This window comes from Pelophylax lessonae, assembly GCF_965119305.1.
Source record: "Pelophylax lessonae genome assembly, chromosome: 4".
Lineage (NCBI taxonomy): Eukaryota > Metazoa > Chordata > Amphibia > Anura > Ranidae > Pelophylax > Pelophylax lessonae.
In genome coordinates, this window is record NC_138771.1 from 396,125,262 (window position 1) to 396,139,973 (window position 14,712).

Genomic DNA, 14,712 nt, shown 5'->3' on the forward strand with positions numbered 1-14,712 from the left:
ATTGCCTTGCATTCTTTGAATGTGGCTCGGGCAATTAGGGTTTACTAAATCTTTCAGGAAATCTGACTTTTTGTCCTCACCGAAGCACCTCGCAAGAGATTGGCTGCGAAAATATCCAGCTGGATCAGGCAGACGGTGGTATAGGCCTATTCACTGAAGGGTCAGGTTCCACCTTTCCTGTGAATGCGCATTCTACAAGGGCACTGAATGCCTCTTGGGCTTTTCGCCATCAGGCTTCAGTAATGCAAGTTTGCAAGGCTGCAACTTGTCGTCTGTGCACACGTTTACAAAATTCTACAAAGAAGATGTATTGGCATCCTCGGATGCTTCTTTTGACTGCAAGGTTTTGCAGGGTGCTGTTTAAAACAGAAAATATTCTCTTTGAGGGTGTATGTTTTCTAGGTGAGCTCCAGTTGTTCCTGGTTGAACTCCATGTTACCTGGTTGGCTAAGTTTAGCCTTTGGGGAATTGCGTTTTTATGCTTTTTCCCACCCCTCATGCAAATACTACTTTGGGACATCCCAATAGTCAAGAAGAGTTTGGAGCTGCGTCTGTCAATGAACGGTAGAGAAAACTGGATTGCTCTATCGTTCTTTGAGGGACGCAGTCTTTGATGCCTATCAGTAGGGTTATACTGCCCTTACAGGAGTAGGACACTAAGCAGAAAAGTTCTGTCTATGCCTGTGGGCAGTCCCAGGGGGTATACCCTCTTTCCCTGCATAGGATGTCAGTTTTAATCTGCCTAGTTAGGAGTAAGGACCTAGTTTCTTGCTGGGATCTCTGGTCCTGGCAACGTTTTTTTAGATAATTTTTTTTAGTTTGCGTTTTCTCCGGATTTTTTTCCTGTGAGATCTACAAGCAACTATGCCGGATCTGGGCGACGGGCTGGATGTATAGATCTATTGGTCACCCCAGCCGGCCAGCGAGTGCATGCAGGCCTTAGCTCCGCGCTGGGTCAGCGTGACATAGTCCCACTGGACGGGGACTGGCCCCACGAGTTAAATGTCTCTTCAGGTCGCATACGACCAGGTCTCTGCCCGAGTCGCAGCGTTTGTTTGGCCGACAGCCCCCCCACTTCGGCAGACAGGGGTTCTGTCAGGAGATGGTGCCCGCCTGTTCCGGTATAGTGCGTAAATGTTCCCCCCTCTTCCCCTGGTGGATTTTTGGGTGTACGCGGGCCCCTTCCATGGACGGCCAGACCCTCACATTCACAGGTTCCCCTCTGTCTTGTCATGCACCCCCTCTTGTACCTGCCCCCCCCCCATTCTGGGGGCTATTGGGCCTACTTCCTGGGGCTGGGACCACGTTCTGGGCCGGATGTGGGGCAGGAGTTGCGCCGCCAGCACTGGAGGAACGATTGTGCAGGGGGCTGTCTGCCTGTTCCTCCAGGACCCACCTGCCAATCAATCCCATTTTAGAGTCTAGAGGGGTCCCTACAAGGGTCCTCAGCTGCTCTGCATGCCGCACGGGGCTGCTATTTTCTTTTAGCTTCATGTGCTAAGATCATCGGCCATCTTGGTACACCCGACACGGCCATTTTGCAGTGGTTCTCTCTATAGGAATCAGAATGGGAGCTCCCGGAGGCATTTTTTTTGTAGGTGGAGCCCCTCTCTATACCCTTTGCTGTTTCTCAGATCCTTCCTATTTTGGATCAAGTTGCTGATGACACGTGCTGTGCAGATGTTCTGGGCCTCCTGCTGCACCTGGGTACAATGAGTCTGGGGGTCTCTTTTCTCTGCTGGGTGTCTCCAGCGCTCTTGCCTAACCTCCGGGGGGGGGGTGCTGTAACGTGGAGGGACTTTTTGAAAAGAAAACTTTTTGTGTCACTTTTTTAGCCTTTGCTGACAGGTTCCCCTGGTGCAACATGGACCCTACAGATCTTGTGTCCCCACCTGACCCTCTTGGGGAGGCCGCAGGGCCCTCCGGTCCCCAGCTGTCTACAGATGCAATTTTGGCGATCCTGGAAGCGTTTGTGTCCCGGGTAGAGGTGGCCTTTAAAGAGTGAGGTGCTAGGAAACGCCCTCCACCTACCCCTGCCTCTTATGATGTCTACCACAGATGCGGGTCTCCCTTCCGGGTCCGCTACCTTACGCCCGGTCTCCTCTGATAGTGAGGATGACATTTCTACCTCCACTACCACGCAAGATAAGGCGCTGGTGAACGCACTAGTTGTTTCTGTGCGTGAGACCCTAAAAATGGAGGTTACGTTTGAGCACGGCGTCAAAATACGCAGGACAGGGAAAAACCTTTGCAGCTCTGGATGGCTTGTGAGTGCCAAAGAATGGGACTTCCCAAATTGTTCCTCTGGGGTGCCTAAGCGGATTGCTAGACACTATTCTTTTGAGGAGTCCCTGATAAAGAAGTGGACTCTCCGGTCTCCTGGCTGAATAAAGCTACAGTGATTCCAGTGGAGGATTCCCCATCCTTTAAGGATCCGGAGGATAGGGCGGTGGAGTCTGTTGCCCACAATATGTACTCCCTGGCGGGGTCTGCGCTGAAACCGGTGTTTACGGTTGCCCTTGTCACGCAAACATTGACTTAATAGGCTAAATTACTATGCCATGACTTGGAGGGAAAAAGTCTCCCTCCTGCCTTTGAGGATCTGTTGGACCAGCTGGTGCAGGGGCTGCAATTTGTTTGCGATGCCGCGCTGGACACTGTTCCCATATTGGCCCGACTGTCTGTTTCGGCAGTGGTCCTCCGGCGTATACTTTAGCCAAAGTGCTGGTCTGCGGATCAGACTTCAAAGAAGGCCTTGACTGATATGCCTTTTCAAGGAGATCGCCTGTTTGGAGCTACCCTGGATGACATCATTATGGGTCTCACAGGGGGGAGTACCTTTCTTCCACAGGCTAACAAGGGTAAGGACCCTCGTCGCAAACAGGGTCCCTCCTTTTCCGCACACAAGAAGTTTTTTCGTCCCTCAGGGTCAGTCGATAAGGCAAAGCCCTTCAAGGTTCCTTCAAGTGGTTCCAAGTCACCCTGGTCTGGCAAACTAAAGTCTGGTTTCTTCAGACCTGCGGACAAGACCACCTCAGCCTGAAGGTGCGCCCTTACCTGCATCTGGGGTGAGGGGACGTCTTTACCGGTTTCCGGACCTGTGGCTATCCCAGATACCAGACAAATGGGTTCTCTAGATCATACGTTCCGGTTACAAGATCGAGTTTTGATCCGTCCCTCCGGTAAGGTTTTTCCCTTCCAATGTGCGACTGTCCCCGGATTGCTGGCGGGCGCTCTCTGGGGCAGTTCAGGACCTGGTACACAGGGGGTAATAGTTCCGGTTCCGTGTGCGGAACGTTTTTAGGGCTTTTATTCAAACCTGTTCACGGTTCCCAGGAATTAAATTGCTTTGTGCAAGTTCAAATTCAAGATGCGATCGGTTTTATACGGTGGTGGCCTCCCTACATCAGGGGGATTTCCTGGCCTCCCTACATCAGGGGGATTTCCTGGCCTCCATAGACATCAGATGCCTATCTTCACATCTCAATATGTGCAGGACACCAACAGTTTCTCCGTTTTGCCGTGGTAGAGGATCACTATCAGTTTGTGGCATTACCCTTTGGTCTCGCCTATGCTCCTCGGGTCTTCACAAAGGTGTTGGCTCTGATCCTGGCGCTGTTGCGGCAGCGGGGGATATCGGTCCTGGGTTAACTGAACGATCCAAGTGCAAACCTAGTGTGATTCCACTTTAAACGATTTATTAGAAGTAATTCTAATTACCAGGTATCTATAAATGCCAGGCATTTACCTTTGAGGAAATCATGTTTGATGAAACTTGTCAGGACTTTGCCTATACAGCCAGGAACCTGCCATGGACTGCCTGATCTATGCATCTGATATTTACTGTCTCATGCTTCTGGATGTTTGTAAGTGTACCCTTTACTTTTAATAAATCGTTTTAAACTGGAATTACACTATGGTTGCTTTGTTTGGGATTTCCATGTTATCTGGAGAGAGAGGAGCTTTTTTCCTTCTGATTCACTGACCGCAAACTTCAACATCCATTACTGCAGTCTGAAGATCCGCTGGATACCGTATGAGCCTTTATTTGACCCTCTCTGTCTTATGGCAAGTTGGGTCCATTTGTTCCTGTGAGCATGATTTGTCTTTCCTCTTGGTGTTGGGATCTGATGCCTTCTGTGGATCACGTACATCACCCTGGAATTTCACGAATACTTTTCACACTTGGGACTTTTTGTTATTTTAGTCACATTAATCACAATTTATTATACTTCTTTATTGAGCATTAATTTCTTTAGTGCTGCACGTTATTTGCAATCTTGTTTGATTACCAACACGTCAGTTGAAGTGTGCTAGCTGCTTTATTTTTATGAGTTAGCACAGTTTATTTATACTTATTTATTAACTGAACGATCTGCTTCTCCGTGCGGAGTCTCCAATGGTGCTGGAACCAAATTTGGAAATCACCATGAGGACTCAGGAGGAGTTTGGATGGATTCAGAATCTTCAGCAGAAGTCATCCTTGGTCCTTTCCATGAGACTGGATTACCTGGGCCTGACTTTGAACTCGTCCTCAGCCAGGGTGTTTCTTCCTCCAAAAAAACTCCAGACTGCGGTTCAGCTGTTGCTGTCCAGCAAATGGTCATCCCTTCGGACCTGTATGAGAGTTCTGGGACTGATGGTGTCGTCCTTCGCGGCCTTCGAAGTGGAAGGCATCCTTTGTTGGACGGCACGCTTTGTTCCAGCTCTCTCCGCTGTTCACATTCCAGGAGTGGAAAATTGTCAGGTGGATTACGTCAGTCGAAAGGCCTTGGATGCAGGGGATTGGTCTCTCCATCCGGAGATATGTTCCAGCAGTTGTGCCTTTGTTGGGGCACTCCAGATGTAGATCTGTTGGCGTCTCGGGTCAACAGAAAAGTACGGAGGTTTGTGGCCGCTTCCGGGACCCTCTGGAAGACGACGCAGACGCGCTGGTGGCCCCATGGAGTCAGTGTCAGCTGATGTACGCCTTTCCTCCTCTCAAGTTACTGCCAAGACTTCTTCGCAGGATCGAGGCGGAAGGGATTCTGGTCATTCTAGTGCCTCTGGACTGGCCTCGCTGAGCTTCATACGCCGACCTGGTCATGCAAGTGGCAGACTCTCCTTTGAGACTTCCTCTTGGAATTTATTGTCTCAAGGGCAAATCTTCCATCCTGCTTTATGGTCCCTTGGTTTGTCGGTTTGGCTGTTAAAAGCCAGGTGCTAAAGGACAGGGGATTGTCTGCTTTAGTGATTCCCACTCTGCTTAAAGCGAGGAAAGCGACTTCTGGGAAGATTTATCATCGTACGTGGATTGCGTGGTGTGTGAGTCTCTTGGGGCTCCCACTCGCTCTTACTCTGTGGCTCGAATGTTGGCTTTCCTTTCCTTCAACAGGGAGTTGATAAAAAGTTTGCCTTGAGTACGATCAAGGTTAGGGTTTCGGCCTTGGCAATTTTATTCCAAAGGCCATTAGCCACCCATTCCCTGGTGTGTAACTTCATCCAGGGGTGCGACACTTGGTACCTCCGGTGCGACCTCCGTTGCCACCTTGGGACCTTTAATTTGGTGCTGTCGGTTGTTCAGAAACCTCCTTTTGAAAGTATTCGGGAGATTCCCCTGCTTACCTTATCCCAGAAGGTGGCCTTCTTGGCTATTCTGCGCGCAGGGTGTCGGAACTAGCTGCGTCCTGTCGTTCTCCCTATATGGTGGTTCACAGGGATAAAGTGGTACTTCATCTGGATCCGTCCTTCCTTTTGAAGGTGGCTTCCAGTTTTCACTTGAATGAGGACATCGTTTTACCTTCTTTGTGACCTAAGCTGAAAAATCCTAAGGTATTTACACTACATACTCCTGAATGTGGTTGGAGCAATCAGGGTGTACTTGGCGACTACTGAGTCTTTTCGAAAGTCAGATTTGCTCTTTGTACTCACGGATAGTCCAAAGAAAGGGCTGCCTGTGTCTGCTGCGACTATTTCCAGATGGATCAGTCAGAAGTTTTTTGTGCAGGCTTATTCAATTAGGGTCAGGTTCCACTTTTCCCTGTTAACCGGTTGCCGACTGCGCACAGTATATTTACTGCGGCAGTCAGCCCCGGCCAGGCAGAGTGACGTAGATCTACGTCACTCGCCTATCACTGGGATTTGAGCCAATAGCGAGCGCGCGCCCGCCTCGGCTCGTTCAGGGAGGAGTGCGGGCGTGTGACCGGCGGACCCGATGTCCGGCGGTCACACTGCGATCGTCGGTACAGCAGGAGAAAGGCAGAGCGGCTTATGTAATCAAGCCGCCTGTCATTCTCCCCTGTGTAAAAATGGAGATCAGACAGTTCTACTATGTAGAACCGTTGATCTCTGTTTTTACACTAGTAGCCATGTCCCGCTACAGTTAGAATCACGCCCCTAGGACACACTTAACCCCTCCCTGTCCAATACAGTTAACCCCTTCCCTGCCAGTGTCATTTTTGCAGTAACAGTGCATATATATAGCACTGATTACTGCAGTAATGTCACTGGTACCCCCAAAAGTGTCAATGTCAGTCAAGGGTCCGATCTGTCCGCCGCAATGAACGCAGTACCGCAAAAAAACGCAGATCGCCGCCATTACTCGTTAAAAAAAAAAACACCAAAAATGACAATCTTTCCCTTTGTTAGTAAACGCGATAACTTTTGCGCAAACCAATCAAAATACGCTTTTTGCAATTTTTTTGTTTTTTACCAAACATATGTAGCATAAAACAATTTGGCCGAAAATGTAAAAAAAATTGGATTTTTAAATTTTTTTGGGGGGGAAATTTCATACAAAAAAAGTGAAAAATATTATTTTTGCAAAAATTACGCTTTTTTTTTGTTTATAGCGCATGATCAAAAAATCGCACAGGTGATCAAATACCACCAAAAGAAAGCTCTGTTTGTGGGGAAAAAAGGGCGTGAAATTCGTTTAGGTACAGCGTCGCACGACCGTGCAATTGTCCGTTAAATTCACTCAGTAAAAAATCGCAAAAAACCCCCTGGTCAGGAAGGGGGTAAAATCTTCCGGGGCTTAAGTGGTTAAGGCGCAGTCTACTCGGGAGCTTAGTGCGTCCTGGGCTTTTTGCCATCAGGCATCTGTGCTTCAGGTTTGCATGGCGGCTACCTGGTCGTCTGTTCAAACCTTTACCAAATTTTATAAGGTGGATGTGCTGGCATCTGCAGATGCCTCTTTTGGCTGCAAAGTTTTGCAGGCTGCTGTTTAGGGGGCCTTTTGGCCTTCCTTGAGGGTGTTTACTGTTTGTCTCAGGTGGGCCTCAGCTTGTTTCTGATGAGTCCTATGTTGCCTGGTTGGCTATGTTTAGCCTTGTTTTTTCTGCTGTTCCCACCCCTCATTTTATGGCACTGCTTTGGGGCGTCCCTACTGATATGCATCAGAGACTGCGTCTATCAATTAACAATAGAGAAAACTGGATTTTTGACTTACCATAAAATCCTTTTCTCTGATGTTCATTGACTGATGCAGTACCCGCCCCACTATTTTCCCTATATTTTGAGTTGGGTTGGTATTATTTTCTCTCACACTGCTTTGATACAAAACTGACATCCTATGCAGGAAGAGGGAGGGGGAGGGTATACCCCCTGGGACTGCCCATAGGCATAGCCAGAACTTTTTTTCTGCCTAGTGTCCTGACCTAGGGGGCAGTATAACCCTACTGATATGCATCGGAGGCTGCCTCCGTCAATGAACTTAAGAGAAAAGGTTTTTACAGTAAGTCAAAAATCCAGTTTTTTGACTTACCGTCAAATCCTTTTCTCTGAAGAACATTGACAGACGCAGCACCCGCCCCTCTATTTCTGAGTGGGATGGGTTTTTTTCTTCTAAACACTGCTTGCAACAAAACTGAATCCTATAGCAGAGTGAGTGGATGTATGCCTACAGGGACTGCCCCATAGGCGTGGTAAAGATTTTTCCTGCCTATTGTCTCACTCCTGTAGGGGGCAGAATAACCCAATGATCAAGAATATGGAGCTGCGTCTGTCAATGAACTTCAGAGAAAAGGATTTTACGGTAAGTTTTTATGCTCAAAATTAGTGTAGAGCTACTGTATAGGGTTCCTTTGGTGTGTTGCTTTTAAAGTACAATATTTTGCATAGTAAGCCCCCATATGAAATGCAATTAGACGTGTAAAGGTGGCAAGTTTGCTGATATTGCTTAAATATGTACAAAATGCTGTCTTCTAGGAGCTTGTTGAAGCTGTAAATAATGCAGAAGGAATTATTCATGACACAGAATCGAAGATGGAAGAATTTAAAAGCCAGTTACCCGAAGACGAGGTTGGTTTAATTTTTTTCTGTCTATTGTAAACTGTCACTTTTTAAAAAGGGTACTGAGCTCTGGATATTGTCATCAATTTACACAGAGCCAAAATAGGAATGATTCAAATCAACTATATGCAAAAATACCACAAAATGTATTCCTATGGGCAATAGATTTTAAGGGCTAAAAGTAAAACCTATGTGGCCTGTGTCAAAATAAAAAAAAAAAGCATTTAAAATAAAGATGTATGAAGGTTGCAAAGAATAAATGTTGAAAAAAAAAATCAAGGCTGCAAAAATGCATAACTAAATTGTCATGTACAGCAGCGGTCCTCAACCTCTCCAGTACCGGGGACCAGCCATTCTGAAGTGTGCCACTCCACGGTCATGGGGGTGGGGGGGTTGCAGCTTTTAATCTGGGGAGGATGTATGTTCCCAGTAGTCCACAGACCGACACCGATCCGCGGCCTGGGGTTTGGGGACTCCTGATGTAAAGCATTAGTTAAAAGGTCAGGTTTGAGCATTATAGAACCTTTAAAAGATGACTGAACTTGGGACAAAGAAAAGGAAAATTGTTTAAATACATTTTTAAGCACATAATGGGAAAAAGAACTACAATGGCCTAAAGTTTATATAATCCAGGACATTTAGACAAATAAAAGTGAATAAAAAAAAAAAACTGGACCTGATGGTTTGCACATCCATACAGTATATCAGAGTTGATCTCTCTTTTGAAATCCATTGTTGCTAATTTTTCAGAGTCTTTAATGAATGGCGTTGTACCACTGGACTGGCGCAAGGCTATTGTGGTACCTATATTTAAAAAAGGTTCAAAGTCTTTACAAATTAACCACACACCTGTTTAGTTTCCATGTTGGGGAATTTTATCAAAGTTTAAATTAAAAAAACAAGATACGTTCCTGAGTCTGGTTATTGGTTCTGGTTTCTCCAATACAATGATTTTTGACACTTTGAACATATACTACTGCAGGAGCAGAGGCTGACTCCTATCCTCTGTCAAATGCAAAGTATTTCTTTCATGCATGCTCTCCCAGTGATCTTTCGAATTTTACAATAAGATCACATCCTCACCCCTCCAACCTGATATACGATTTACTCTACTGGCAATCATATATGTGAATATGCTACGTCATATGCTTACTGCACCTAGAACCTATGAAGGAATGGATATTTGAAATGAACGATAAATAAATCCATGGAAAAGATGATTCACACTGAAGAGAAACCTCTAGAACGCTCCCCAACAGTGTGGTTACCATGATTATTTCCAAACCTCTGCCACATACCCTCAATACTTATGAGGGTTGAGAGCTGTACATTTTTCACCTTTCCCTCTGCCCTGGTGGGCCTCGTGTACAATACTGCAAAAATGAACGTATGGGGCTGCATATACCAATCTATAATAGCCAATCAGTGTCCAAACCACATTCGTGGTGTCCTGCTGTAAACCAAAAAATAAATCCACGGAAAAAAGTGGGACTAGGACAAGATTGTAACTTAGGCACACAAGTGGTTAATGAGCAAGCAAAGCAAACAAAATACTGGCATGTATAAAAAAAAGTGGATTCACTCCATAAATAGAGAGATTATTCTCCCACCCTACAAGTCCCTGGTCCGGCCACACCTGGAGTATGCCGTCCAGTTCTGGGCATCGGTCCTCAGAAAGGATATGCTGGAACTTTAGAGAGTCCAGAGAAGGGCAACAAAAATAATTAGGGGAATGGAGGACATCAGCTATGAGGAAAGACTCTGGGCACTGGGCTTATTCTCTCTGGAGAAGAGACGCTTGAGGGGGGATATGATAGCAATGTACAAATACTGTATTGGTGAGGACCCTAGAATAAGGAACAATCTTTTCAGAGAAAGGGAATACAATAAGACACAGGGCCACTCACTAAAACTGGAGGAAAAAGGTTTTAACCTAAAAATACGTAGGGGGTTCTTTACTGTCAGAGCAGTGAGGATGTGGAATTCTCTTCCACAAGCAGTGGTATCAGCAGGGAGCATCGATAGCTTCAAAAAACTATTAGATGGGCACCTTAAATACCACAACATAAAGGGGTATACAATGTACGTTTAACATCAAATCACACACACTCATAGGTTGAACTGGATGGACTGATGTCTTTTTTCAGCCTCACAAACTATGTAACCTTGTAAGAATTTGCTGATGGTGTATAAATAATTTAATGTGATGAAATTGTGCAATTTCAAAAATTCACTAAATGACATAGAGTAGGATTTCCCAAACTACGGCCCTGCAGCTGTTGTAGAACTACACATCCCATGAGGCATTGTAAAACTGACATTCACATACATGACTAGGCATGATGGGAAATGTAGTTCCTGAACAACTGGAGGGCCGTAGTTTGGGAATCCCTGCCATAGAGGTATAGTGACCCGTGTCTTCACCCAAACATTAAAAACACATGCCATATACAGCTCTGGATTAGCCTATATTTCAATGTCCTGCAATGCTGAGATGATATATACAGTTGTATGCTAGTAAACTGAATGAAGAAAAATAGCAATAAAGTGTCGCACAAGTCGTCACATAGCACTAATAATAACAAATATGTAGTTCCTGGATGGAACTATTGATCCAGCAATCAATGCAGATTGATAACATCAGTTGTTTATGGAAGTAATGGGGAATAACTTTATCAAATCAGGACTTGATGAAATACATGTATAGATGGGATTCCAGCAGTCAATAGCTTGTCTCTGGTATCGGCAGGGAACAACGCTACAGGTCCCAGTCGTGTGATAGTTTTCCAGTGCACGTTAATATGCTCACTGCGTTCCTATCATCAGTCTCGGTTATAAGCGATGGAGAGCGCTGTTTATCCGGTGGTTTAAGGATACAAGTATCGGCAAGGGTCTATGCTGCTGATTCCGGTCATGTGACTGGAATCCGCAGCATAGACCCTTGCCGATACTTGTATCGGCAAGGGTCTATGCTGCGGATTCCGGTCATGCGATATACCGGATCCTGCGGTATAAGTTCAAATATTTTCTCCTTGCCCGTCACCAGTCTCCGATATATGCCATGAGGAGCGCTATGGATCCCAGTGATTAAGGATGCAGGTACCTCCAGCACAACAATACAATATCCAAGCAAATGAGTGTCTTCAGGCTACTAGCCAATCACAGTGTCTTCTCTCCTGCTCTTTGAGTGATGGCGGACTGGGCTAAAACATTCCTCCCTCAACTCTCATGGACCTCTCACAGCTGATCATGGGCCAGGCTGTGATGTTCTCTATGTACGTTTCACTATGATCACCGTAGCTTCATCAGGATAACGTCCACCCCCCCTTCATTTTTTTTTCTTTAAATAGAATAGATATTTTCAGGTGGGGCTATTCACAGTTTTACTTAAAGTGGCAATGTGTTATGATCCTAGGATATGTTTTAATCTGCAGAACATAATGGCTCAATCTACTACTTATCGCTGCTGCTAGATTTAGTTTATACAACAGAAAGGACTTGCGTAGACTATACTAATGAATCAAGCTTTTAACCATCTATATAGATACAAACTTACATCAATTAGCTGTCGTCATACTTAAAATTTCAGAAGCTAGGTCTACATAGCCTCCCCAGTAATGGTCGCAGTGGATCATCAATAAATACAGAGGTCAACTTGAAAGCTTTTTTAGTACTACAGGGGAATCATGGAGATGAACTGCAAAATTTCTCTTGTATCCCATAGAGAAAAAGTAAAACAACGATATCCACTTATAAAAGAGCTGTCACCAAGGACCATACTTATTATAAAAACAATTTCTCCTTAAAGACAAGTGCAGTTCAAGACCATGGTTCCCTTCCAAACACAACGTAGACAAATCAGTCATAAAGGAACACCTGACAGCTCAACTCCTTGTTCAGTCCCCCAGGTGATAGGACCCCTAATTTGTAAATCCACCACTTTTCTTTCTTGGTCTGCACTCTATCAGTCTCCTCTCCTAGGGGATAATTTCAGGGCATATATCCCCTTTACTTTCATCCCCCTGGGGTCTCTCCCATGTACCTCCTCAAAGTGCTTATCGAGGGGTTTCTCAGGATCTTTTTCTTTCATCTCCCTTAAATGCTCACCTATCCTTATACGTAATTGTCTTTTAGTCTTGACAGGTGAGCATATAGATCACTCGAGTGGTTGCACAATTAATGAGATCCTTAATGAAAAAATGGGTATTCCGAGAGCCAGTGTGAAGACTGAGTTCTAACAATTTCCGAGTGTATTAGCATGTCACCAAGATTAAGCGCCCTTCTGGCCGTCATTTTAGGTACAGGGCCTATAAATTTTGCTATAGTAGGGTTATTTTAAAAGTATATCCCAATGTTTTGCTAAGGTATTTCTTTCTCCCATTGGCGCCGAATGTGGTGACCAATCGAACTTGGCTGAAAGGATTGTCATTTTCCAAAGTTGTTTTTCTATTTTCTAATAGGTCCATTCTTTCACGTTTAGCTACCTATCGCTTTGTTTTATGCAGCTGCCTGTGCGAAGATCCCCGTTCGCGAAATTGTTGGTACATCTCCCTCTCTTCTCTTCTAAAATCCTGGCTTTTTGTACAGTTACGCTTGATATGCAAAAATTAGCCAATGGGGATTTCATTCTTCAGCCATTGCGGATGATGGCTATCTGCTCTTAACAATGTATTTGCTGCAGTTGGTTTGTGATAGATATGAGTAACCAATCTGCTCTTAACAATGTATTCGCTGCAGTTGGTTTGCGATAGATATGAGTAACCAATCTGTCATCCTCTAGGCGTAACTAGAACCTTCAGGGCCCCGGTGCAAGAAACCATGAAGGGTCCCCCGGCCAGGGCCCTTCCCATTGATTCCGGGGCGTGAGGGCAGCAGGACCTGGATAGGAGGGGTGGCGAAGGGGGATATATAGAGGAACAAATCCCCTCCATTTTCCTCATGCAGCCTCTGCCTATGGGAGGGAGAGGATGAGAAGCTGGCTTTTAGCAGCTGCAGGAGAAAAATAGAGATAAGTGGCAGCAGTAGTGGTTACATGGGGGGTGGGGGACAGTGTCCGCAGTGGTGGTCATGTGGGGGGGATCCATGGCAGTGGTGGTGTGGGGGGGAAATCAGTGGGGTGGTGTAGGGGGGGGGATCAGTGGTGGCGGTGGTAGGGGGGATCCATGGCAGCAGTGGTGGTGGTGGTGGTGTTGTGGGGGGGGGATCAGTGGTAGCAATGGTGTGGGGGAGATCAGTGGCAGCAGTGGTGGGGGGGGCCATCAGTGGCAGCAGTGGGGGTGGTGGTAGGGGGGATCCATGGCAGCAGTGGTGGTGGTGTTGTGGGGGGGGTCAGTGGTAGCAATGGTGTGGGGGAGATCAGTGGCAGCAGTGGTGGTGGTGTTGGGGGGGATCAGTGGCAGCAGTGGTGGTGGTGTGGGGGGGAGGATCAGTGGCAGTGGTGGTGGTGTGGGGAAAGGATCAGTGGCAGCAGTGGTGGTGGTGTGGGGGGGAGGATCAGTGGTGGTGGTGTGGGGGGAGGATCAGTGGTGGTGGTGTGGGGGGAGGATCAGTGGTGGTGGTGTGGGGGGGAAGGGGGGTCAGTGGTGGTGGTGTGGGGAGATCAGTGGTAGCAGTGGAGGGGATCACTGGCAGCAGTGGTGGGGGGGAGGGGGGTCAGTGGCAGCAGTGATGGTGGTGTGGGGGGGGGGGTCAGTGTTAGCAATGGTGTGGGGGAGATCAGTGGCAGCAGAGTGATGGTGGTGGTGTGGGGGGGATCAGTGGTAGCAATGGTGTGGGGGGGGATCAGTGGCAGCAGTGGTGGTGTTGTGGGGGGGGGGTCATTGGCAGTGATGGTATGGAGGGGATCAGTGGCAGCAGTAGTGGTGGTATGGAGGGGGATCAGTGGCAGCAGTGGTGGTGGTGTGTGTGGGGGGGGGGGGGGGTTAGTAACGGTGGTGTTGGGGGGTCAGTGGCAGCAGTGGTGGGGGGGTGTCAGTGCTGATAGTGATGGGATCAGTGTCACTCACTTCACTGGGCGGGCCCGGGTCAGCTGATTTTCTGTTGCTCTGAATCTCCCGAGTCCCGACATAGCATCTCTCTTCTCAAGTGAACTCAATTGGCGTGGCCCATGTGTGTGTCAGTGCCCGTGAGTGCGGGCGGGGAGAGGTGGGGCAGAGAGGATGGGCGGGGAGTGTGTGCATGAGAATGAAGACAGTGCACACAGCGGGGCGGGGAGTGTGTGCAGAGAGTGCAATGACCTCCCGGTAGACGGCGGGCCCCCTTGCAGTGGTGGAACACCAGGGCCCCATCGCAAGAGTGACTGCTGCGCCCCTGGTAGTTCCGCCACTGCTCCAAATGACTAGCACGTCGTCGATGTACCTCAGCCACGTATACACATGGCCGAGGTGCATCGATGAGGCGTAGACCACCTGTTCCACCCCCATCTCCCCAGGTGAAGGCAAG

General features: G+C 47.2%; 1 protein-coding gene across 1 annotated transcript in view; it reads left to right on the forward strand.

Moving 5' to 3' along the window:
• The window catches only part of HSPA9 (heat shock protein family A (Hsp70) member 9), a gene marked incomplete at its 3' end in the record, with an annotated part of 663,406 nt that overhangs the window by 628,598 nt on the left and 20,096 nt on the right, over window positions 1-14,712 (forward strand). Inside the window, exon 15 of the mRNA XM_082253601.1 lies at window positions 8,188-8,280. Coding sequence (XP_082109727.1) covers window positions 8,188-8,280 — 93 coding nt within the window. The remainder of the gene's footprint in view (window positions 1-8,187; window positions 8,281-14,712) is intronic.